Source organism: Pleurodeles waltl, chromosome 11 (genome assembly GCF_031143425.1).
Source record: "Pleurodeles waltl isolate 20211129_DDA chromosome 11, aPleWal1.hap1.20221129, whole genome shotgun sequence".
In the NCBI taxonomy this organism is placed as follows: domain Eukaryota; kingdom Metazoa; phylum Chordata; class Amphibia; order Caudata; family Salamandridae; genus Pleurodeles; species Pleurodeles waltl.
Window position 1 is genome coordinate 271,090,856 of NC_090450.1, and position 27,217 is coordinate 271,118,072.

Consider the following 27,217-nt stretch of genomic DNA (forward strand, 5'->3'; position numbering starts at 1 on the left):
ACCCTGTCATGGAAGCATCTGTTGTTATTACGTATTGTGGCACTGGGTCTTGGAAAGGCCGCCCTTTGTTTAAATTTATGTTGTTCCACCACAGAAGCGAGAGGTAAGTTTGGCGGTCTATTAACACCAGATCTAGAAGATGACCCTGTGCTTGAGACCACTGTGATGCTAGGCACTGTTGTAAGGGCCTCATGTGCAGTCTTGCGTTTGGGACAATGGCTATGCATGAAGACATCATGCCTAGGAGTTGTAGTACCATCTTTGCTTGTATCCTTTGTGTTGGATACATGCGTTGTATGATGGTGTTGAAATTTTGAATTCTTTGTGGACTTGGAGTGGCTACTCTTTTTGATGTGTCTATTATGGCTCCTAGGTATTGTTGTACCTTGCGCGGCAGAATGTTGGATTTTGTGAAGTTGACGGTGAACCCTAGTTTGAAGAGGGTTTGTATGATATGATTTGTGTGATTTGTGTGATTTGAGCACTCTATTAACGAATGGGCCTTGATTAGCCAGTCGTCTAGATATGGGAACACATGTATTTGCTGCCTTCTTATGTGTGCAGCGACTACCGCTAGACATTTGGTAAAGACTCTTGGTGCGGTTGTTAATCCGAAAGGCAGTACCTTGAATTGGTAATGTATTCCCTTGAATACAAACCTTAGGTATTTCCTGTGCGATGGGTGTATTGGTATATGGAAATAAGCATCCTTGAGGTCTAAAGTTGCCATGTAGTCGTGTAGTTTTAGCAATGGCAATACTTCTTGTAGTGTGACCATGTGAAAGTGGTCTGATTTGATGAAAGTGTTCACTACTCTGAGGTCTAGGATTGGTCTCAGCGTTTTGTCCTTCTTTGGTATCAGAAAGTACAGTGAGTAAACTCCTGTGTTTATTTGTGTGTTTGGCACTAATTCGATTGCATTCTTTTGCAATAGTGCCTGCACTTCTATCTCCAGGAGATTGGAATGATGTTTTGTCAAATTTTGTGCTTTTGGTGGTATGTTTGGAGGGAATTGTAGAAATTCTATGCAATAACCATGTTGGATAATTGCTAGAACCCAAGTGTCTGTAGTGATTTCCTCCCATGCTTTGTAATAATGACTTATTCTTCCCCCCACTGGTGTTGTGTGGAGGGGGTGAGTGACATGTGAGTCACTGTTTAGTAGTAGGGGTTTTGGGGCTCTGAAATCTTCCTCTATTCCTAGGGAATTGCCCTCCTCTATATTGTCCCCGAAAACCTCCTCTATACTGGTCCCTGGTAACTGGACGGTGTTGCTTGTGAGGTGCTGGCTTGTGTGCTCTGACCCCGAAACCCCCCTCTAAAGGGTGTTTTACGGAATGTGCTGTAATTCCCTCTGCTCGGAGTAGAGTGCGCCCATGGCTTTGGCAGTGTCGGTGTCTTTTTTGAGTTTCTCAATCGCTGTGTCCACTTCTGGACCGAACAGTTCTTTTTCGTTAAAAGGCATATTGAGAACTGCTTGTTGAATCTCTGGTTTAAATCCAGACGTTCGGAGCCATGCATGCCTTCTGATAGTTACAGATGTATTAATTGTCCGTGCAGCTGTATCTGCAGCGTCCATGGAGGAGCGGATCTGGTTGTTGGAAATGGTCTGTCCCTCCTCAACCACTTGTTTTGCCCTATTTTGTAAGTCCTTGGGCAGATGTTCAATGAGATGTTGCATCTCGTCCCAATGGGCTCTGTCATAGCGCGCAAGTAGTGCCTGGGAGTTCGCGATGCGCCACTGGTTTGCAGCTTGTGCTGCGACTCTCTTACCAGCTGCATCGAACTTGCGGCTTTCTTTATCTGGGGGTGGTGCATCTCCAGATGTGTGGGAGTTGGCCCTTTTCCTAGCTGCTCCTACAACGACAGAGTCTGGTGGCAGCTGTGTAGTGATGAAAACCGGGTCTGTAGGAGGCGCCTTATACTTTTTTTCCACCCTTGGTGTGATTGCCCTACTTTTGACCGGCTCCTTAAAGATTTCTTTTGCGTGCCGGAGCATACCAGGGAGCATAGGCAGGCTTTGGTATGAGCTGTGGGTGGAGGAGAGTGTGTTGAATAAAAAATCATCCTCGACCTGTTCTGAGTGGAGGCTTACGTTGTGAAATTGTGCTGCTCTAGCCACCACTTGAGAATACGCGGTGCTGTCCTCTGGTGGAGATGGCTTCGTAGGGTATGCCTCTGGACTGTTATCTGACACTGGGACATCGTATAGGTCCCATGCGTCTTGATCTTGGTCACCCTGGCTCATGGTGGTGTGAGCTGGGGAGTGTGATGGAGTTTGTGCTGGTGAGACGTTAATCACGGGCGGAGGAGAGGGTGGTGGGGTAACTCTTTTCACCACTTTTGGTTGTGGTGTCTGTTCAGTTTGGAACTCCAACCTTCTCTTTCTTCTAATAGGGGGAAGGGTGCTTATTTTTCCTGTCCCCTGCTGTATGAAAATACGCTTTTGCGTATGGTCCACATCAGTTGATTGTAGCTCTTCCTCAAACCTATGCTTTTGCATTTGGGAGGTTAGCGAGTGCTCTTCTGTATAAGAGCCTGAAGCTGGGTCGGTTGCAGTTTGTTTCGGGACCGAAACCCTGTCTGCGTCCTTTTTCGGCTCCGAGGTGACTTTTTTCATTTTCGGGGCCGAAACCTGTCGGCGCCGATCTTCTTCGGGGCCGCTGTCTCGGCGTCGAGCCGTGTCTACACCGGCATCTCGGTGTCGATGCTTGTCTCCAGCACTTTCTCGGTCCCGAGAAGGCTGCGTGCCGGTGTCTCGACCGGAGTCGGACGATCTCGGCACTGTTTGGGCCTTTTTCGGTGCCGACGGTCGGTCACCGAATTTATGGGTGGAGCCATGGCCTGGTGGCAGTGGCGTCCCCTGGGCCTTGTAAATCTTCCTCTGAGTGGTTTTCGACGTCTTACTCACGGTTTGTGTATCGTCGAATCCTTCGGAGTCTGAGTCTTGGATCGAGAAGGTACCTTCCTCTTCTTGTTCCTCGAACTCCCGGTGGGCTGTCGGCGCGGACGCCATCTGAAGTCTTCTGGCTCAACGGTCTCGGAGTGTTTTTCGGGACCGGAACGCACGACAGGCCTCGCAGGTGTCTTCACTGTGCTCAGGTGACAGGCACAGGTTACAGACCAAGTGTTGGTCTGTATAGGGGTATTTATTGTGGCATTTGGGGCAGAAACGGAACGGGGTCCGTTCCATCGGCGTTCTTCAGCACGCGGTCGGGCCGACCAGGCCCCGACGGGGGATCGAAAAAACTACCCCCGAAGGGCACCGGAGCTCTTCGATCCTTCGACGCGGTGTTGAATCTAACTACGCCGATCCCGAATGCAACAATACCGACGAAAATCTTCCGAAATTAGCTATCTTTCCGTTCCGAAACTCGGAGCGACAGGAACACGTCCGAACCCGATGGCGGAAAAAAAAAAACAATCGAAGATGGAGTCGACGCCCATGCGCAATGGAGACAAAAGGAGGAGTCACTCGGTCCCGTGACTCGAAAGACTTCTTTGAAGAAAAACAACTTGTAACACTCCGGCCCAACACCAGATGGCGAGCTATTGCAAAACATGCGTATCTACAGCGACAGATGCCATCGAACATATATTTTCTTAGTTTATTTTAAGAACCACAGGTTCAAGATTTACAATCAATACTTCAAATGAAAGGCACTTCACTTAGGTATCATAGGAACTTTGAATCAGCAAAATAGCATGTACAGTTTTGGCAAAAATGGCAATAAGCGATTTTAAAACTAGACAGTGCAAATTTCAACAGTTCCTGGGGGAGGTAAGTATTTGTTAGTTTTGCAGGTAAGTAAACCACCTACAGGGTTCAAAGCTGGGTCCAAGGTAGCCCACCGTTGGGGGTTCAGGACAACCCCAAAGTTACCACACCAGCAGCTCAGGGCCGGTCAGGTGCAGAGGTCAAAGTGGTGCCCAAAACGCCTAGGCTTCAATGGAGAAGGGGGTGCCCCGGTTCCAGTCTGCCAGCAGTTAAGTACCTGCGACTTCGGAGGGCAGACCGGGGGGGGGGGGGGGGGGGGGTTGTAGGGAACCGGGGGGGACACAAGTCAGCACAAAAAGTACACCCTCAGCGGCACGGGGGCGGCCGAGTGCAGAGTGCAAATAGGCGTCGGGTTTGCAATAGGTTTCAATGGCAGACCCAGGGGTCTCTTCGGTGAAGCAGGCAGGCAAGGGGGGGCTCCTCGGGACCGAAACCCTGTCTGCGTCCTTTTTCGGCTCCGAGGTGACTTTTTTCATTTTCGGGGCCGAAACCTGTCGGCGCCGATCTTCTTCGGGGCCGCTGTCTCGGCGTCGAGCCGTGTCTACACCGGGTAGCCACCACCTGGGCAAGGGAGAGGGCCACCTGGGGGTCGCTTCTGCCCCGGAGGTCGGATCCTTCAGGTCCTGGGGGCTGCGGGTGCAGTGTCTTTACCAGGCGTCGGGTTCTTAGAAGCAGGCAGTCGCGGTCAGGGGGAGCCTCTGGATTCCCTCTGCAGACGTCGCTGTGGGGGTACAAGGGGGTCAACTCTGGCTACTCACAGGGTCGCAGTCGCCAGGGAGTCCTCCCTGTAGTGTTGTTTCTCCGCAGGTCGAGCCGGGGGCGTCGGGTGCAGAGTGGAAAGTCTCACGCTTCCGGCGGGAAACGTGGAGTCCTTTTAAAGTTGTTTCTTTGTTGCAAGTTTTGGTTTCTTTGGAACAGGGCCGCTGTTCTCTGGAGTTTTTGGTCCTTTTAGATGCAGGGTAGTCCTCTGAGGCTTCAGAGGTCGCTGGACCCTGGGGAGCGCGCTGCTGCTGCAGTTTCTCTTGAAGTGGGGAGATAGGCCGGTAGGGCTGGGGCCAAAGCAGTTGGTGTCTCCGTCTTCTCTGCAGGGCTTCAGGTCAGCAGTCCTTCTTCGTCTTAGGTTGCAGGAATCTGATTTCCTAGGTTCTGGGGAGCCCCTAAATACTGGATTTAGGGGTGTGTTTAGGTCTGGGAGGGCAGTAGCCAATGGCTACTGTCCTTGAGGGTGGCTACACCCCCTTTGTGCCTCCTCCCTGAGGAGAGGGGGGCACATCCCTATTCCTATTCCTATTGGGGGAATCATCCAAAATCAAGATGGAGGATTACTAAAGGCAGGGGTCACCTCAGCTCAGGACACCTTAGGGGCTGTCCTGACTGGTGGGTGACTCCTCCTTGTTTTTCTCATTATCTCCCCTGGACTTGCCGCCAAACGTGGGGGCTGGGTCCAGGGGGCGGGTATCTTCACTAGCTGGAGTGCCCTGGGGCATTGTAACACAAAGCCTGAGCCTTTGAGGCTCACTGCTAGGTGTTACAGTTCCTGCAGGGGGGGAGGTGTGAAGCACCTCCACACAGAGCAGGCTTTTGTTTCTGTCCTCAGAGAGCACAAAGGCCCTCACCACATGGGGTCAGAAACTCGTCTCTCAGCAGCAGGCTGGCACAGACCAGTCAGTCCTGCACTGAACAATTGAGTAAAGTACAGGGGGCATCTCTAAGCTGCCCTCGGTTTGCATTTTTTAATAAATCCAACAATGGAATCAGTGTGGGTTTATTATTCTGAGAAGTTTGATACCAAACTTCCAAGTATTCAGTGTAGCCATTATGGAGCTGAGGAGTTCGTTTTTGACAACTCCCAGACCATATACTTCATGTGGCCACAACTGTATTTACAATGTCTAAGAATTGACTTAGACACTGTAGGGGCATATTGCTCATGCAGCTATGCCCTCACCTGTGGTATAGTGCACCCTGCCTTAGGGCTGTAAGGCCTTCTAGAGGGGTGACTTACCTATGCCACATGCAGGATTTGCCTGCACACTTCTCAGTCAAGTCAGCATCAGTATCAGGCAAAAAGTAGGGGGTAACTGCAACAGGGAGCCATTTCCTTACACCCTGCCACTGTCACAAACAACCAATGAACCTCCCCCCTTAAGAAACACCACCACAGCACCACAGCACCCACCCAGCGGGTCCATCCCTCTGTCCCCAGGACACGTCAATCAGCAGTGTGTCCACCACTACAGGGACCCCAGGCAAACCCACCAACCCAATACAATCAGGGACCTGGGGTTAGTGGTTGTGGGCACAAGGTTCAGGGGACAGAGGTACAGGATAACAGGGAAGCTGGGAGGACTGCTGTGCGACAGGGGGAGGACAGGCCCAGGGAACCCACTCTCCACGAGGCACTCTCCAACATCATGGGAGCATACCATCATTCCCAGGAGACCATGAGCACGGTACTGGCCAAGTTTCAGGAGACCCAGCGGCTGCAAGAGGAACACTACCTGGGGATCAGGGAGGACTTGAAGTCCATTAACAACACCCTGTTCACCATTGCAGGGGTGCTGGCAGACATGTCCAACACCAAGAGGGACACAGTGGCACACCAACGGGCCCCTAACACTAGCCTGAACGATGAACAGCCCTCCACTTCCGCCAGCGCTAGTGGACAGGAGGTCCTGCCACAGGACCAACAGGCCACCAGCACGCCACCCCCGGCAGAAGGAGAGCCACCCCGTAAACAGTCCCTGAGATCCAGACACAAGACAGAGAACATTGCTAAGACCCCCGGCAGGAAATAAGACTCTCCTGATTGTCACCCTTCTGTCCCACTCTGTTACCCTGTCCACCTTGAACTGCCATTATTTCACTTCCTATGCCCCATTTGACAATGCACCTGTGATGCCAATAGACTGGACTCCACCATGGACATTCCTCCACCATCACCCCAGCCCATTGCACAGCCCCCTCCACTTATTAGCAAAGAAACAAACACCCGTGAATTACAAATCAATCTAGAGTTAGTCTGTACTTTCACAAATGTGTAATTGCAACCTATCTGAAAAATAGCAATGTCAATGTTAATTTTGACATACCAATGTTAAAAAGTTGTTGGGCAGCAGTAAACATAGCAGAAGGCAGAAAGTGGTACACAGATCTGTAAAATGGAAAGCCAAAGTGAACAGTCAGGGTCCATACATGGAGGTAAAAAGGCAGAATCATGCAATGTCCTACAGTAGTATGATATGAGAGGAGCAGTGCCAGTCTCTTACCTGTGTCTCACTGGAACTATTGCATGATGATGTTGTTTCGGTTGTCTACATCTTCTTCTTCTGCCTCCTCTTCTTCACTGTCCACAGGCTCCACAGCTGCCACAAGACCAACATCAGGCCCATTCTCCTGCAGCAAAAGCACCTGCGTCGCAAAGCCAGGTTGTGCAACATAAAGCATGCCACGATTATCTGGCACACCTTCTTCAGTGAGTAGTATAGGGAGCCACCTGTCAGATGGAGGCACCGGAATCTGGCCTTCAGGAGACCAAAGGTACGCTCAATTATCCTGCTAGTTTGCCCATGTGCCTCATTGTAGCGTTCCTCTGCCCTTGTCCTGGGATTCCTCACTGGGGTCAGTAGCCATGACAGGTTGGGGTAACCAGAGTCAACTGCAAATATCGAGGGACAACTATGAGACATACACCAACCCTTAGGAACTCTACCGTACCCAGACACCTATGTAAACTGTGTTGGGACCTTGGGCTCACCTATTAGCCACACATGGTGCCTCTGGAGTTGCCCCATCATATAAGGGATGCTGCTATTCCTCAAAATGTAAGCGTCATGCACAGAGCCAGGATACTTGGCATTCACATGGGAGATGTACTGGTCTGCCAAACACACCATCTGCACATTCATCGAATGGTAGCTTCTGCGGTTTCTGTACACCTGTTCATTCCTGCGGGGGGACAAATGCCACATGGTGTACCATCAATTGCCCCAATGATGTTGGGGATATGTCCCAGGGCATAGAAGTCACCTTTCACTGTGGGCAAATCCTCCACCTGGGGGAAAATGATGTAGCTGTGCATGTATTTCAGCAGGGCAGACAACACTCTGAACAACACATTAGAGAACATTGGCTGTGACATCCCTGATGCAATGGCCACTGTTTGAAAGTACCCACTGGCCAGGAAATGGAGTACTGACAGGACCTGCACTAGAGGGGGTGGGGGTAGGGGGGGGCTATGGGATGGCGGATAGCTGATATCAGGTCTGGCTCCAACTGGGCACACAGTTCATGGATTATGGCACGATCAAGTCTTTAGGTGATAATGATGTGTCTGTCTTCCATTGTCGACAGGTCCACCAGGGTTCTGTATACCGGAGGATGACGCCATCTCATCATCTGCCCCAGCTGATGTGCCCTATGGAGGAGAAGGGTGAGCAGAGGGTCATACACCACATAGGTTTTACAGGGGTGTTTAGAACAAATGTTATGTAATCGGTGTTTTGCGCTGTATGTCCGTATTCCTGCCCAAAAGTGCTGTGACGCAGTTAGGTGCCCTGCCATGTGGCCCCCTGAAATGGCGGCTGCCTGACCTGTAAGGGGGGACAAGGGGAAATGAGATAACTGCGCTGGTGTTGTGCAGCGTCGCAGTAGGCGGACGAAGACCATGGCACAATTCAGCATTGGTTATCACTGGGCCCTATGGGTTCCAGGAGCCAATGACGATGTATGCCAGCAGTGACAGTACGCACCGCCGCAGACGAAACTGCCATTTTCTATCTGTTCACTCACTTGATACCTGACCTTCAACAGGAGAGGACCTACACTGCAAGTGCTGCTGTGACCCGAGTCTGCCTAGGTCCAGGATGACCAGATCCCAGCCCAGTACCTCAGCCACTAAATCCTCGAGCACTGTGGTCCCTGCAAGTCCAGTAACATCACAGGCCGCACCCATCAGGGCTGCCAGTGTGCCACCTAGTGAAGCCAGGGATCACCCTATTTCGCCACCTGCCAAGGTGAAGAAGGGGACAACATGCTGTAGGGAATAGCCGCACCAACCAACGAGCAAGGCCTCCTCCTACACAAAAGAGGACAGTGCCAAGGTCCCAGCAGCGACTTCCAAGGTGGGGAAGGGACACAAGGCTAAAGGGAAGTCAGCTCAGGGCACAGAGCCTCAGGGTGAGGGTCTGGTGACACCCCTTCTGCAGGACAGAATAGCAACATGTACGGCAGTGGCCACCGCCACCAGCACGTCTGCTGCCTCTGCTACAGTCCCCAGTATCATCCCCAGTGGGCAGCCGTCCGAGGCTGCAGGAGACGTCCTGGTGTCTTCCTCCACAGGTGCTGATACATGCACCACCGCCAGCATCTCCGCCACTGACCCCGCCGCAACCACCGCCACCTGCCCCGTGACGTACCCAGACTGTGCCACCACAGCTGACATGAGCATCATCCGCAGTGGGCAGTCGTCCGAGGCTGCAGGAGACATCCAGGACCGTGCACAGAGTACATGAGGCACCACAACCAGCACTGGCAGTACCAGCAGTTGGCAGGCTGATTCGCCGCACGGTGGAGTGTGTCTCTGCCTCCATGGAGTATCATGCTATTTGTTCCCAGGAAATCTCGTGGCTCTGACACCCAGGTGTGTTAATGGGAACTGCCACACACCATGTGCAGCACTCTGGGCACCAAGCCCCCTCCTGAACCAGTGGAGAGATACATCCACTACCCCAGTCCTTAGCAGGATGAAGCACTCTGGGCACCAAGTCCCCTCCAGAACCAGTGGAGAACAGCATCCACTACACCAGTCCTTAGCAGGTTGAAGCACTCTGGGCTCTAAGCCCCCTCCAGAACCAGTGGAGAGATACATCCACTACCCCAGTCCTTGGCAGGATGAAGCACTCTGGGCACCAAGCCCCCTCCAGAACCAGTGGAGAGATACATCCACTACCCCAGTCCTTGGCAGGATGAAGCACTTTGGGCACCAAGCCCTCTCCAGAACCAGTGGAGAACAGCATCCATTACACCAGTCCTTAGCAGGATGAAGCACTCTGGGCACCAAGACCCCTCCAGAACCAGTGGAAAACAGCATCCACAACATCAGTCCTTAGCAGGATGAAGCACTCTGGGCACCAAGCCCCCTCCAGAACCAGTGGAGAGATGCATCCACTTCCTCGGTCCTTGGCAGGATGAAGCACTCTGGGCACCAAGCCCTCTCCAGAACCAGTGGAAAACAGCATCCACTACACCAGTCCTTAGCAGGATGAAGCACCCTGGGCACCAAGCCCCCTCCAGAACCAGTGGAGAGATACATCCACTGGAGAGACTGTGGCTTTGCACTCCCCAGGACCAATCAGTGGGCAACCCACCCACTTGAGACTTGTGAGACTGTGGCTTTGCACTCCCCAGGAGCAAACAGTGGGCAAGGAGCCCCCTCGTGGAGCAGTGGCGTCGTCCCATCATCCGGCTGAGGTGGCCCCCATCCCCTTCCCCCTGAGGTGCCTGTTTTTTTCCGACCTGATGCCCCAGCACGGTTCTCTCCATTTTGAGGCAGGTATGCATTTTGGGACCACTGGTCCACGGACAATGAATGGAACACTATCCAGACTTGTGTAGTTGCTGTACGTATTTGTATATAATAATCATCTGTTACAGACCTGTTTCCCTATCTGAATTTTCGATGATTACACTTGTTACAATCATTTCATTTTGTCCTTGCGTTCTTCCAGAGGGTTACGGGGTGTTTATGTAATGTTGCTGCATGTATTTGTGTGTACGGTGTTGCGTGTGTGTGTGTGTGTCACTCTCTTTCCCCCCCCCCCCGTGTGCAGTACTCACCGTGGTCGTTGCCGCAGTCTTTGATGTTCCTGGTAGAAGAGGAGGTAAACCAACATTGGTAGCACCTGTGACTCGGGCTCCATGGCGTCCTGGTTCCTCGTTGGGTGTCGAGAGGTGAGTGGTTTCGTTCAAAAGACTATTTCCGACGTGCTTTTGATGGCGTAGGTACCGCCACAGAAAAGCTGGCGGATTGGTGCCTTGTATTACAGTGGGCGGTACATTGTGTTCCGCCTGTCTGTTGGCAGTTACCACCGCGGTGTTTCTTTCTACCTCCGAGGCGGTCGGAGTGTTAAAGCGGCTGTCTGTCTTGGCGGTTCCCACCATGGTCATGATTCCCTTTTTTTTTTTTTTACCGCCAGCCTGTTGGCGGTATTACCCCCGCTTTAACACCCACAGACCGCCAGGGGTGTAATGAGGGCCTAAGTTCGTATATAATCAAAGACAAAAGTTACAAAAACGACCAGCTAAACAATCATTTACTGGCTGTCTAAAAACAAACGGCCCAAAAAAGTTTATTTTGGGCAGCCTGAACATGACATGTCCCTCATTAGTACAATTTACTACAGCAAAGATTCTGAAATAATAAGTTATGGGAAGGTCACTTAAATGGCAAGGACACATTAACTTAGACTGTGGCAAAAAATCTTAAGGAGGTTTTACTTGAATAATAGGAACAATGCTAAGACTGTATGGGGAATGAGGCCATAGACATATTAAACATATGTATCACTCATTCTCTGAACTGGCACCACAGCTGTTGAAACAGATATAAATGTTTTTTCAAAGAACCGTAGTACAAACCGTTTTTCTGGGCACAGGCCATATGAAACTATGAAATGATTAAGTAATTTCTTCGAGAACATTTTATTTTAAATTATTTTTCTTTGGAGGAGCATAAAGCCTTTGGCAAATCTTAATGAAAAGCTAATCAACCTCAGGTGATATAGAATAGTGAGGAGATACAGAATATCCTATAAACAAATCTTAAATCAACATCTCTGTGGATTATGGATGTAATAAATAATTTACTACAGATTAAAGTTACACTTCCAGATAAAAAGTGTACTTTAGGAAATGGGAGGTCTTTGATGCAGTTACAATCATATAAGTTTTGTTCTTAGTCACACTGATCAGCATAAATAAATGGCCAGCGCAAGAGGCATGTTCTTCCAAATAAGAGGCATTTCACATGTACGCATTTGGCCTGCATTCTCCCAAGGCACATAACGTTCCTAGAAGCAATTAGCTCTTCTTACCAAAAAGATGTCAGCGTAGCCAGCTAAAGATTCCACACCCTCCTGGATACGGGCTCCCCCAGAGTCATTTAGTCCAATCACAGGAGCCCCAACCAGGACGGCCTGGTCCATGACCTAAAAATAAGACAAAAGCAGTAACCACTGAAAATGCTTAACTTATATTTATTGCAACACAACACTGGTAGATAATCAGCAATATGCATCTAGGATATGGGGTGGAGATAAAGGCTAACATAGAATTTCACAAGCCTGGTACGTTAACCAGAACATAATGTAGCACTGTTACACTCAAGCTTCCATTCTGCCCTTGAAAGTACTGAACAAGGTACAGTCAGAAGGCATGTTACAGAGCCACCACACAGTCTGATCTGCTAAAATCAGCAAACTCCTGTACAAACAGCCTTGCCAAATAGTCCTAGAGCACCTCTACCAGGGTATGTAATTCAATTGTGATTAAAGCAGTTTGTATCTGTATACTGTAAAATTAAAGCTGTGATTACACAGCAATGCTCTTAACCTACATTTTAATGAATACTGGTTCACAACAACAATTAAACATTTATCATGGAAGCTAAAAAAAAGACATTGAACCAAAGTAAAACACTGGAATTTCATACAACTGAAATTATCATTAGCAGTGAAGATCCATGGTTATGGGTCACATCGGTAAAGGATATGGCAGTATGTTTTCGTCCAGGTATTGGTTAACATGTTAAAGATTATGAAGGCAATGAGTAAATGAGAACTACTTCAATATAATTGTAATTCATTTGTTTAAGGTATGTCGCACAAATGGCAAAAAAGGACTTCAATAAAACACCTTAAGCATGGTAACAGCTAAACAAAAAAGTCCTCAATCCTGCCTTGAACAATGACTTGCATGTGACACGCATACAATAAGGACTACCAACCTAAAATATATCAGTCAATGTAAAACTGAATGAAGCAGTAGAGACATGAGTCCATTGAGAACAGTACCTTATTTTTGTGAGTTTGCTTATCTAAATAAGTGTACAGTGTTGCCTAACTGGACATACACAAGGCTTCAGGACATGTCTTATAACAAGAGAGTAAAGTATTGGTCCCTCATACCATGGACGTGTATGGTGATCAATAAACACACAAGGTACATGACTGCACTGTACTTCTAACAAAAGGGCTTCCAGCTTGACAGTTCACAAAATGTTTTTTTCAGAATGGCACCTAAAAACAAATGTCCATTCTCATATAACAAAAGAGTGGAATATACCTCTTTGTCCCATTATCTATCATTGGTCGTCAGTGAAAAATGTCTAGAAATGTATTCTAGTAATATTTAGTGTAAGAATAATGTCAGAGGATTTGAAGATTTCTGCACTGAATACATGAGACAAAACAGTCAAATGGGAACTGTTCTTGCAACACAGTGAAGCCAAACATTGACTCATATTCAACAGCTCTTCCTCAGAGGACGTAGATGAAAACCAGGTAAGCCAGAATTCCCATCCCCTGGCCATAAATTCCAAGACTGCAGAACATATTTCTGGGGCAAAGGTCACAAAACGACTGTGGGTCAATAAAAAAAAACTCAACTAACCTTTACAAGAGCAAAACAACATGGACATGCAATACGTGGAACAAACACAAGAACATAAAATATATAAGATCGATACCCAGAAAACCAAGAGAAATGTTCCCAGTAAACATTTTTTTAAAAAAACATGTAAAACTATGGGGCGAATCATAATAAGCGTTGTCTTTAGTTTTCTCTTTTTAGCTGTTGATTTACCTTACAGATCTTTTGTGCGTGGGCGCCAGACAAACTGCCTCCAAACACTGTAAAATCCTGTTTAAAGTAAACAGAAAGCCATATTATAATAAAGCAAACTACCTGTTAACTTGCATGTGATGTCCCTAAGGAATACACTTGCTTGCTCGCTTGTGAGTAGATTTGGCGACCATATCTAATTAGTATGCTATCCATTACAAAATAACACATGGCAGCTCAAGGTGGTCTCGGGAACTTACAGAATGTTTTCTCGGGTGAAATGCAGCCAACACACCATACAACATACATTTAACCCTCATAGAAATAAAATATGTTTATATACCTGGCTAAAAACGTATACCAATCTTCCATTAATCCGGCCTTGACCAGTGATGACACTGTCCCCAGGATACTGCAGGAAAAAGGTGGCAGTGAGAAAAATGAGAGGTGATGAGATGAGTGGCGGTCATGTCCAACAAATAGGATATAAAATGCATATCAATTTGTGTTGATGGAAAACAGGTTTTGCTCAATAAATAAACCAAACAGGAGGATGGTATTTAGAATAACTAGCAAGAAATACAAACAAACATTATACACGCTGCCAACCATTTTTATATGGAGCCTTGTACGAACATACAACTGTAGCAAAACAGTGGACTAATGAGGTCTTTCAAGAGTACTGTTTACTTATTGAAAGAAAACAAAAGGTGATCTTGCGAGTGTGACACTGTCATTGTGCTAATCATATTTTTGGAGGACTGAATCACCAACCACGAGTTCCTTCCTTCGACCAGGTTCAGAACACATACGTAGCAGTCCAACCAAATGCTTTTTACATGGCACAACAGGACATGCAACGTCAGTAAAAACTGGGAGCACAAGAACATGTTAATATCAGTGTTGCCCTCATTGTCATCCATAGAAATTACCTTAAAGAGATGGGGAGAGATGCAGATTTCACAATTGCGAAATTCATTTTGTTATAATTGGGGGTTCTCCTGTTGTCTAAGAAAAGGAACTATCTCTTGCTGCAAAATTCAGCAGAAAGACAGATATACTAAAGAACCCATTTCTTCATAAGAATTGTGTTTCACGTCATGTCAAGAAAAGTGTCCATTCACCTGACATTGTAGCCACAGGAGTTAAGTGCTTCGATGGCTGCAACATTATTAGATTATTCCAACTCATTTTTTTCCATGTTTATAAAATGAAATCTTGCCTCAGTATTGACTACTTTATGTCAACAAATAAGTCATGTCTTTCTTACTGAGGATGCCCACTTTAATATTTAAATAGTTCTGTAACTCCTCTCCTCTCTTAAGACTCAACACCGTGCACTCTTCCCTTATTCATTCGCATCCAGTAATCCCGGACTCTGGTATATTTTTCCTACACGCTTGTCTTTCACAAGTTTGCCATGGTTGTTGATGTCTGTTTGGATCTGTGTGTCTGTGCAGTAATCCCGGACCCTGGTATATTTTTTCTACACGCTTGTCTTTCTCAAGTTTGCCATGGTTGTTGATGTCTGTTTGGATCTGCGTGTCTGTGCTCATCGACATGCTCTACTGGTGCTCTTTGTGAATGTCTGCCTGGATCTGTGCGTCACCGATCACAGGAATGTACTACAGGTGTTGTTTATAAGTCTCGGTTTGAGTCGTATCTCAATGCACCACAAGTGTTATGTCTAAATAGGAGCGTTTGTGATATTTACTTCACTAGCTCAGAGTGTGCCTTTCTTGGCCAAAGTAGTCCCAGTACACGTGGTTACTGTATGACTGTTTTTATTTAAGGGTTGCAAAACTACACGTTCACGCTGAAAGGTGTCAAATACAATTTTCACCACACATTTCATTACTGTATCACCTCCAGTTATCAGATCTAGTTTGCTATTTAAGGAAGTGACTTCCTTCTTTAGAACACATTTTCCCACTGCTGATGTAGCTTTGCTCAGGTAGGGAGAGCAGGATCTAAGCCGATCTTTCATTAAATTGTGCTGTTTTTACTTATTTCATATTTTATTTATATCACCAATGTTCAAAAGTGTCATATTCCATGGATAAAGAACAATGATGGAGTGTAGCAGTTCTGGTCTCAGTATACCACTAAGTAATTCCTTTCTGCAGGTGTTAATAAAACTGCAAGCAAAGACCTACAAAACTACATCACAAAGCACTTTAATTAAAAGAAATCTTTATTACAAGGGATAATTAAAATAAATCTTTATTTTAAGGGATAAACTAAACCGTCTATTTAACACCGCATGAACAATGGAGAGGCACTACATGCTTTAAAGTGGCAGCATAAATCATATGCTCCAGGAAAGCAGCTTATTTTACATGTATTTCTTTTATTTCTGTCAGAGACCAATGAACTGGCCCAGAATCACCACTGACTACACATGTACATGAGGCTAGGAACCTAACAGGAATACAGCCTAGCCTCCAAAGTTGCACAACAGGCAGACTCATCCCCAGAGATGTACATGTTGAGACGTAAATGTTCTCTGGATGGTAAAAGTCATGAACCTCTGAACTGAGTGCCCAAATGTACTGTGGTCTGGATTCCTAATGCTGATTTCTTTTGTCACAGGCGAACACAGAATTTGAAGGTCCGCCATGCCATATGTCTACCTCATGGATTGCAGTCATGTTGGACCGGGAGGGGCGCCCAAAGCACTACCCTCATAGTGGTGGAAGGCTACTGCCTTCACCAACAGTTAAGCAACACAAGCGTGGTGATGGCAACATACAGTGTAGTGATCAGTAGGATTGAACATGTCCTTTTCAACCTGTGTCACCGGAGTAAGGCCTACAGGCTCATGGACCTTGTTTTAAGTTCCGCTTCAATCACCCTTGGCCTTCATCAGGTAGATGTAGAGTGCTGCCAATAGTGGCTCTGTGCTGGATGTATGTGTGCCTAGGAAGGGTACAGTACAGGGATAGGGCATGGCTGTGCAATACATGTACAGTTATACATGTACTGAGTGGATGTATGCCTGAGCGGATACCATTAGCAATGTAGTGCTGTGAAATGTGTGCGCAATGAAAGCATATGCTGGGTGTATGTCTGCTTGCAACAAGTACAATATAAGAAGTGCGAAGTGTTGTGCAGCATGTGCATAATGAGAGTGTGTGCGTTTTGAAATAGCAAACCATAGCACAATACAGAAAGGATACAGTACTGAGGAGTGTGCACAGAGTGATTGTATGTGCTATATGTGCGCCTGGGATGGCACAATAAATGGAGTTGACAGTAGTGGACAGTGTGTGTGCTGTGCATGTACACTGAGTGCAAGTGTGCCTGCAACTGTACCTTTCCATGGAAGACTCGGGGTTCCATTCTGGGAAGCCCTGGCTTGCCTAGAGAGGACATGAGGAGTAGAGGAATCCCCCCCCCCGACACATTTGTGTATTGCTGCATTCCTGTTAGCTGGTTGGGGCACACTGGAGGAATGGCAAGAGAGAGAAAAAGAGAGAGTCTCTTTCTTTACACTTCAAAAGGGTGCTCTTTTACTCAGTGATAGATCACAAGGAAGGGGCCTGGACACATCTCAGGTAGAAGATGGGGCTGATAAGGGAAGCAAAGAGTGAGGCTGGAGCCCCGGATTAACCTTATGATACACATATCACTGTGCTTGACAGCCAAGTGAGAACTACTCCCATGGTCTTTGTTGTGGGACTATCAGCTTTGCAGTCTATCCAGCTGTGACAGACAGCTTTTCAAGAGGTTAGAAGGGAGAGAAAAGTGTACACATCAAAAGACGCAGAGCTCTGACATAAAACTTCAAAGACTGAGACCTTAGATCACATTTAGTGTGTGGAAATGGACTATAAGAAGAGTAGTTTGAGGCCCCAAAATCTGTCATCTGTCAAGCAGCCAGACAGGCTGTGTGAGAAAGGGAAGCTCTGCAAGTCTTCAGCCAGTGACCAGGACTGGAGGCTAAGTCCTGTCAGTGTTCCTGCAGGGTGAGGGGAATTCACCCAGAAAAAAACAAGACCACCTGCCCTGGAGCACCTGCGCCTGCCTTCTTGGGAAGAGAAGAGCACTGGAAAAAGAGTGAGGTCCAGTGGGCAGCCCTGCAGAGAACTCTTTGTGCGAGGATTTGACTATGCACCAATCGGGTCGTTGCCCTGTGCAGGAGTGATTTGGTAGCCTCTATATGCCTGGAGAGAGATGCCATGGCCTGAGCCGTTCATCGAGCACTGTGCAAGAGGCGCCACGCCCATACTGTCTTGTTGTGGTGACCCGTATGCCAGAGGGGGACACCACTGAAGTGACTGTGCCAGCAAGCCTGCCAAGACTCATGTGTGTCTTACCAGCGGCCTCTGAGAATGAGTCTGCACTTTGCCCACAAGTCTCACAGCAATCCCGTATGTCAGGAGGGGGCTACCGGTACAGTGTTTCCCACATGTTGCCCACAAAGAATAAAAGCTGTGACCAGCAGTTTAATCCTGTGCATCAAGTTCTACCCCTGACTGAGCCTTGGGGCTTTGGGTGGGCAATGCATCATCGCCAAACTCCAGTCGGGATCATTCCCACTGGGCTTGAGTCAGGAGCCGAGATCACCCCCTCCGCATAAGTCTATGAAGACTGGGCATATCTCCAATCACCTGAAACCCCGATTAGGGGAAAGCCTGCACCTGACGGCTGCTGCTACATGCACCGAGAACAGCCCAACTTCTCCAAACAAAATCAGAACTTGCAGGCGCCCATGGTCCGGAAATGATTTACAAACAAACTTGCCAGGGCCACACTAATACCACTCTTTTTTTTATGTCACCACTAGTCACACAGAACTCCTTGAGTTCATACGGATCGAACAGCACATCCTACTTTTTGTTGAAAGAAAACTTTCACAATTAGCATTAAAATGATCCCAGAAACCAACCTATCTTATTGCACGTATGTTACAATAATTCATCATCGAGTCATCCTTCCAAACACAAACTGTATTCCAAAATTCCAGGAGTTTAATCAGCAATCTTCTTTTATTGCCTCAAAACTTATTTCTTGCAAATGTTCAAAGTTATCCATACATTTTCATATAAAACCTGTAGCCAAACTGCCAACGCATTTCGTTCTATGCGAACTTCATCAGGGCTACAATAAGAATATATAGACTACTACCCATTTATTTAAAAAAAAAAAAAAACATTTACATTTTCTTAAAATCACCCACACTTTAGTGAAAATATAACATAATCTACCCACCATATGTGTCATATTTAAATATATCTCAACCAGGGCCCCTGCTGAGCCGCTGAACGCTTTTTTGCTGCAGAAGCGGGTAAGACCTGAATCAGACCTGTTGGGCCATATGGGGGGGGAGGGCTCGCTGATAAAGTGCTGCGGCACGATAGACACTTTTTACTAATTTCTAAGACTCAAAGGGGAACTCCTGAGCATGGCCTACTAAAGAGCATTCCCTCGATGCAGCCACCAGTGTATGGGGAATAACCCAAAACCCAACCACATTGTCCGGATGAGGGAGGGACAGGGATTTGCTAGGGAACCACTAGAGCCCCAAACTCAAGGGGATGGGGTTGTTGCTTACGAATGTTATCTTTGAATGCTTAGAGTTAGAAATAAAATACTTGCTGATTGCACTCGGAGTTATGAGTAGTGTTCATAATAAGTATCTACACTTCCACCCCCAACCAAAGGAGCCTTTGAGTGCACGTCCACAGCTACCACTGAGAGTCAAGTGCAAAAGGGATACTTGGCCCAAATGGTCAGGATCCAAAGTCGGTCGGGCCCCAGGACATCAGGAGTAAAAGGCCTTAACTACCATGGTTGGATCAAGTAGAACCTCCGTGCCCCATGGCACTCTGAAAGGGGTTCTGATAGTACATATCCCCAACTGTTCCCTCAACACAATATTGTCACACACAGAATCTGCAGCTTTGTCTCACACTTTCAATTGTGCAGTCTTGCACTGACACCTACCTACACAGATCTGCAGTCCATTCCCTATATGTCAGCAGATATCCAGCCTTGTCCCCATTCATGTTCAGATTTACACCCTTGCCTTCCTTCATGCCTGGACTGATAACATATTCCACTCAATACATCCACAGTTCTAGCCTTGACCACACTTGACAAATAAACTTGAAGGTAGAGTTCTGTAGGTACAGAAACTATTAAGAACAGGGCATGGCAACATGCCCAGACCTATACATAATGCCATTAGAGAAAACCATCTACCATTCCTTGAAGGTAAAGCACAAGTTATTCCCCGTGGGTACTCCGAGTACATGAATTGTGGGTAACCAGAAGCCATTTCCTCTGGGTACCACAAGCAGAGGTCCTGTGCACAGGCCTTGTTGAGATAATGAACTGTAGGAGTCTGTCTTTGAACTGTAGATATGGTTACACCCTATGGGTACAGAAGAAAGTCCTGAAAGTATCACAGATTAAAGTGTTTTGTTTTTTAAATAGCCTTTATGGTTCTTCATTAAGAAACCCTACTAACATAAGTAATACTGCAAATTACATATTCCCAGAAAACAATTCAGTTGAAGGGATACTATGGCCATAAACCAACAGAAAATGCTGAGATTCACTAGAATTCACTAGATAAAATTAACATTGCCATCTGAAAGCCAATCTAACACCCAATCCTCCCATGAAGTAACTACCATTGACTTAACATGTAACTTTACAAATGACACTGCCGAGGGTATCAACAAAGCCAACATGGCCTATGCCCCATGCTTTGATATGATCCACACACAGGGATTGGCCTGAACTACAAGCAGATTTGCCCAGTTTAAAGAGGTCATGGTAGAAGGACCTGCTGCGTGAGAGCAGCATAAGGGGAAGGGCCAGAGGCCACCATATATGTCTGCTATATTCAGCACAAGTGGTCCAAAGACCATGTCATTGCACTGTAACCCTATATATGTTTATTTTTTTGGTGGAGCTTAAAATATGTCTGACTTCATGGACCAATTCAGGCCACCCTGCGTGCAATAAGAAAAATGTGGTTTAGCTGAATGAACATTTTTCAACCCTGCCAACACTCTGGTGGTGAGGTGTGTCAATCATGCCTCCACAATTATTTCAGAACACTGTCCACTGACCATTTAATGGCCATCAGAGCTACAATATTTAGATCTTTGCAGCCAATTTTTAAAAACCTCTGTACTATACCTTATTTTTGTCTGCCTCCATACCAAAATCTGCACATCGGTGTTCCACAAACATGTCATACTCCACAAAGCTGCCAGGATCCAGCAGCATAAGAACCCGTTCTCGCGCTGTCAATTTTCCCTGAAAAACAGACAAGGACATTGTTAAAAAACATCACATAGCTTTTCATGATAGAGATGGAATTTGGAAGTTAAATAGGCTGAACAAGCATGAAGCTTAGAAGGTACAGGACAGTGGAAACCTGGACCGTCGGGTCAGGTTTTAAATGTTTGAGTAGTCCTGTAAGAACTATGGAAACTAAGGACTGGTAGGAAAGGTACTGCCAAGACATCTGGAGTACACAATGTTATAGCAATGCATCAACACAAATTCTAGGATGTGGGTTGCACAAGTCCTTTCGGTTGCACATACTTTTTACCCCTTTGGTTTCAGGTGTAAACTTTCAGGGTGGTCAATAAAAAAATGAAATTGGGCTAAGCAGAAAATAGAGTCAGCGATGTCAGGGTATTTAGAAAGTAATTAAAGAGAGATATAAAGGCATTGTTGATGTAAATTGAACCTCTTAATTAATTTCAAAGTGTATGGGAAATTTTCTCTGGAGTTTGTCCCCTGACACTTGATCCTTATTTTACAAGTTTGGATACATTTTGATCCACCAAAACAGGAAGAAGAAAGACGGTTCAAGGATGGTGCGTGCATGAAATCCTTTGGCCACACATCTCTCCTTCAGATTTATGTAGGCATAAACGAGAAGGTGTTATTAAGTATCCCACAATCAGCAGGGGCGTAGCTTGGTCAGTAAGACTGGGGTGGTGAGTTACAGATTTTCCAACAATCATGCTGGCACATGTTAGAATACATTATTCGATAAGCAGGTTGCTCAAGAGGGTCTTAGGACAGCGGAAAGGGAGACTAATGCGGATTGATTGAGGGTGCGGGGGGAACTCCAGATTTTCCAACAATCACGCTAGCACATAATGTTCAAATACATTATTCGACCAACAGGGCGCACAAGAGGGGCTTAAGGGGCAGCAGAGAGGGAGACAAATGCAGATTGATAGAGGTGCTAAGTGAGAGAAAGCACATTATTTGTGAAATAACCAACATTTTTGAATGTCGTTCCAAACAAAGTGAGTGAAAGTATGTTTGTGTTTTTGTCTGTGTGTGTAAAAATTCCTTGTGAAATCCAACAGACACCGCACCATACCCCGACTGAAAGCACTGTAACCAACTATTTATCACAACATACATTTATTAGGGGGTGAAGCACCCAAACACCGCCACTGAAGCTACGCCCCTGACAATTCGATGTTTTCAAAGATATCATACATACATACATAAATTGATGGGTGCTCACATGATGCAGATGCCTGGTAATGCATAGAAGCAGAAGTCAGTCAAAAAAAAAAAAAAAGGAAAAAATGAAAAACATCTGGGAATCCCTAGAGGAAAACATAGCACAAGAAGAATTATTATTCCTCCACACCCACCTAAAATGTATTTTACTAGCCCCTCGTAATCTTACATTTCATTTTTCTTACTGCTCATTTCTTTACTGCTTATCTTATAATATACTACCTGTGTTAAAAAACACACCCTAATTTAATGTTATTGTGTACTGCTACTGACGTGTCAATATCATTCTGAAATTATATGCATGAATATTTTTCTACATTGATTAAACGTTAGGGTGCTGTCATAGAACCACCAAGTGGTTTCAAATGTCTACGTTTACTGGAATGTTGCTATTCATTAGACACAGTGGTTATTTCATGTCAATTTTGTATATGTAAATTGTTTGTTACAGACACAAGACTGTTTGGATGAAATATAACTTTGTTGTTTTGTGTCCAGTTATCCATGCTGAAAAAAGGACACTGCAATATTATTTTTCGAACTTCTTTCACGTTCTCTCCTACCGCCATGCCCAAGATCCTATTCTCATGAGTTTAAGTCACTATGTAAACATTTCTCATACTATTAAATATGCATTTCATGTTGTAAATCACTCCACAAATTATTGATTTTTGAACACTTGTTGTCTAGTTTGTTTTCCCCCTTTTTTATTTTAATGCTTTGAGGAGAAGGTGGTTTAATATAGCTCGCACTAAGGATTATTTAGTGCATTACATGGAGTAATACCTTCACTAAATATATCTCAATTTGTTTAGAGACCGATCCATTGCACAAATAAGAGGATCAACCTAATTGTTGTTTTTTTTAAAACTAAAAATAAAATATTTAAAAAAAAACTGATTTCTGTACCCCATACCAAGCTTTGATAATTGATAGACAGCTATTCCAAATGCATCCTATATGGCATCGACGAATATCCATCCTACCACTCATATTCTGCTTCAGAATCTTCTTCAAGCTGAACCCAATATACAGGACGACATCTATTAAAATTTTAAAACCCACTCTTGGCTGGAACACCCTCGACCTGCACACTGTCATCAATCAGATTCAAAACCATTAAACAACAACCTACCTCCCTTTAATCCTAAATTCGGAGGCTCCCTGCCCCAAGTGCGTTTTTCTGATCTTTGAGAACGTTTACGATTTTCTAAAAATAAACAAACGTTTTGCTGCGATAAATCCACGATCTTCCCAGCTTTCACGACCAAGCAGAGTTGTAAAAAAAAAAAATAACCACAGTATTTGCATTTTTGTAAGAGTTACTGGATTTCTGCCTCTTTTTTGCGGTTTTTATCCACTTGTAGTTTGTGGTGGACAGAGGTGTGAAACCTACAGATTTTCCACAAGACCAATGATTTACCTACCTCGCTGTATTTTCATGCAAACAAAAACAAAAACAAGGAAGACCTTTTAAGTCCGGTATTTTTTTCCGTTTGGAGTATAAATGTAAAGAAGTAAATGCAAAAATAAAGCGTATCAAAAGTGCAAATGAGATTTAGAGATGTTGTCTAAACTATTCCTAAATGATTTTAAAGCAAATGGTGGCAGAAATTAAGTTTAAAAAGAAAAAAAACACAGCAGACTTTACACAGACCAAATACAGTATCGGCTCCTGCCACTTCCAGATCGTATAACTGGCCAACATGTCTTAGAGAAAGGTGGCAGCACTATATTATATAGGTATTCTTGAACAGGTGCAGAAATTCAAATGAGTTTATAGAAGGAGGCATGGAAACTATGCTCCTAGCAAACCTTTGTGAATTGCAGTTTCTCATGAGCAAATACACACAATTATATTTGCTCATGCTAAAATCTGCTATGCTACTGCGAATTAACATTCCCTACCCCCACTTTTGTCCACATCATGTCAAATATTTTACTCCTACATTTATCAGTAGTAAATTTTCAACCTCTTCCAGTGGGGATAGCGATTGGAGAGGAGTTGGTTAATCCCTTAAACATGTTGGGTTGTGCATGTACACAGACTAACAGGGCATCCAAACAGAACTACAGCTTCCCGTCAACTTTTGCAGCCCACCATGTACATGTTTTTTTAAAATGCAAAATCACAGCCTTGCTAAAATCCAAACACTGATCTAAGGCCTTATATAATCAGAAAGGCCATTATCAGAGTTGTGATATAATGAGAACGCTGCTACAATATGTTCACTTATTGCACAACACCAAAAGGGACTAGTGTATTTTTTTTTTTGTACCGGCCAAGTGGATTTTGTAGCACCTAGTGCAATGGACAAATAGATATATAAAATGCCACACCCCTGATGATTAATGTGTAAAGGTGAAATTACCATTGGCAGGAACTTGGGACTGGGTCTGAGAACCACACTGTCTTTTGAGCCTGAATGAAAGGTTCTTTTTTTGTTAATGCCCATAGTTCGTGGATACTTCTGAGAGAGGCGATCAACATTAAGAAGGCCACCATCCATGACAACAACTGAAGAGCACAGGAGTGAAGAGGTTCAAAGGCTGTGCACCCATGAGCTTTGTAAGAACTACATGCATGTGAGGAATGGGTTCTGAGGGTGTTTTAGTCGGCACCACCCACTTGCAGCTATACATGAAAACTTAAACAGGCAATTTGAAATAGGGACATGTGCTACCTATTTTTTCATGTATGCTGCAACTGTAGTCAAACAAAGGTGGATGGAAGAGTACGCTAATCAAGCCTTTTGAAGATGAAGCAAGAAGCAAATGATAATCTGATCCCCACCAACTTTAGGAAGGCTGTGTGTTTACAGATGCAGCAGGGGACAAACCTTTTCCACTATGATGCCTAAGGAGCCCACATAGTGGGCCTGTGGGCCTCACAAAGAATAGCATGCACTCCTCTGGGAGATGAGGTACCCAAATTCTAGGTTGTCGGGTGCTAAAGTGCTAGGTTGAGTGAGGTCTGGAAGTGTGAGGTGGCCCCAATGCTGAGTGAGGTCTGACTGATATTTTCAGGAGCATGGTGTACCAGGATTTTTTTGGGACCAAACCGGCACCATTAGGATGAGGGTCATGGATACCTGCCTCATTTTTATGACCAAGTATGAAATGTGTGGGAGAGGAGGAAAAGCGTAAGTAATATCTTGGGCCAGGTAATCTACAGTGCATTGCCCAAGGACTGTCTATGTGAGTACCTGGAGGCAAAGTTTTGTCATTTTGCATTTCCGGGGTTGGCAAACATGTCAATGGTCAAAGGCCTCCACTGCCAGAAGTATCTGTGGAAAACCTGTGGGTTTAGTTCCCATTTGTAAATTTTCCAATGCCTCCTGCTTAGCAGATCTGCAAAACCGTGGCCCACCCATGGCAAGTTCTCACTAACACCTGTATATTGCTTAGAATCACCCAATGACAAATCTCCTGTGCTGATGCAGACAGCCGGGAGAGTGTTGACCCCATCTGCTGCTGGATGGGGTACATAGCTGTCATGTTGTCTGTATTTAGAAAGACTGTTTCCAGCTTTTGAACTTGAAGAAAGTCTTGAGGGCTAGATGGATGGGCAGTAATTACAAGAGGAAGCATACCCTGCAACTTAGGAAGCTATTATCCAGCCCTTTCTGTTTTGGTGCGTGTTTTACTAGGAAATCCTATTCCCATATGAATATTTATGTTGTGGTATGGGTGGCTCTTTGTATCACATATGAAAGGCAGTGGTGTCAACAGACAAAGAGGCTTTGTAAGTAGAAGACTTTATATTTCGATCATCTGGAAGATCGACCTGGAAACCCTCCCAAGGGCCATTCCAAACCACATGGGCTAAGGGCTCATCATAATGGGTCCCTCTGTTACTATGGACTGCTGGGATCTGACAGAGTACACCAATTCCTGTGGAGAGTGTGGAGACTACAGAAGTGTACAGGGGCTGGAGGCAGTGGTAGTGTGGGAAAGATCTAAAGAAAGATGAAGTGTTGGCAGAATTGGTACCCAATCTCTAACAAAGAGCTTTCCAAACTTTAAAACTATGACCCACTTTTTAGAACAACAAACTTTCACAACTCACCTAGCTTTAATGGATTTGAGGCGGGCAATTATTTTAAATGGAACTAAAGAATCTAGCAGTGCAGTCATTTACAGAGAGCATACACTCCTTTGAAATAGTCACAAACTTTCCTACTGACAGGATTTTTTACTGATAAAACTACTTAGCGTACAAATGATAAGGAGCGGAAATTGGATTTCTGTAAATAATTATCATTGGCACATCATCACATAAAGGGTTCCGATTTGTTTATGTCCTATTAAGTCTTTGTTTCCATCACACTTCAGAATTACAAAAATGTGCTTTCCTAAACATGGACATATTTTGAAGTATTTTTGCAGTTCATTTACAGGCTATTTAAATGTTGTGTGTTACAAAAATAACGGACAGCCGATAGCCTTTTATTTCACATTCCCTATACACCAGCACAATTGTCAGACAATTCACTTTAAAAAATACACTAACTCTGCAGTTAAAGAAAATTAAAATCACCAATTAATAGGATAAAATAAGCCTCAATCTGTAAGAAGACATAAGCTGACATGTGACCTCTTCGTTGAATGCAGAGCAAATGTAACAAGATAAAAATATGTTTTAAAGTGATATTTATTTTTCCCTCCAGCAGCGCAGGGGCCCATTATTCGATACTTGACAGAGGGCCGGCAATAAGAGGCTGGGAGGTGTTTTCGATGTAGAGGGCATCATGGACTTTGCCCAGCTCCAGGGACATTATGGCCTTCCCTCCAGTGCTCACTGGCAATATATGAACCTGAGGCATTGGCTACAGCAACCTCAAATACGACCCCATGCGAGTCGTCACCTGATCCCATTTGAAAAGTGGCTGATCACCCGCTCATCCGATAAGAGCATACTCTAAGACATTTACAAATTCCTTAACACCCTTATAGAACCCTCCTAATCCTTGGTGCAGAAGCGCTGGGAACGTGAGTGTGAATGCATCTTCACCGTCAAGGAATGGAGAGATATTTGGCATAGGGCCTGAACATCTGCTTGCAGTGCGATGGGTACTGAAATGATGC

General features: G+C 45.4%; 1 protein-coding gene across 1 annotated transcript in view; it reads right to left on the reverse strand.

The window, feature by feature from the left end:
- PCCB (propionyl-CoA carboxylase subunit beta) overlaps positions 1-27,217 on the reverse strand; it is a 238,766-nt gene that overhangs the window by 168,913 nt on the left and 42,636 nt on the right. The window contains exons 2-5 of the mRNA XM_069213539.1: positions 20,774-20,893; positions 13,962-14,030; positions 13,640-13,696; positions 11,872-11,985 (exon numbers count right to left, since the gene is read on the reverse strand). Coding sequence (XP_069069640.1) covers positions 11,872-11,985; positions 13,640-13,696; positions 13,962-14,030; positions 20,774-20,893 — 360 coding nt within the window. The remainder of the gene's footprint in view (positions 1-11,871; positions 11,986-13,639; positions 13,697-13,961; positions 14,031-20,773; positions 20,894-27,217) is intronic.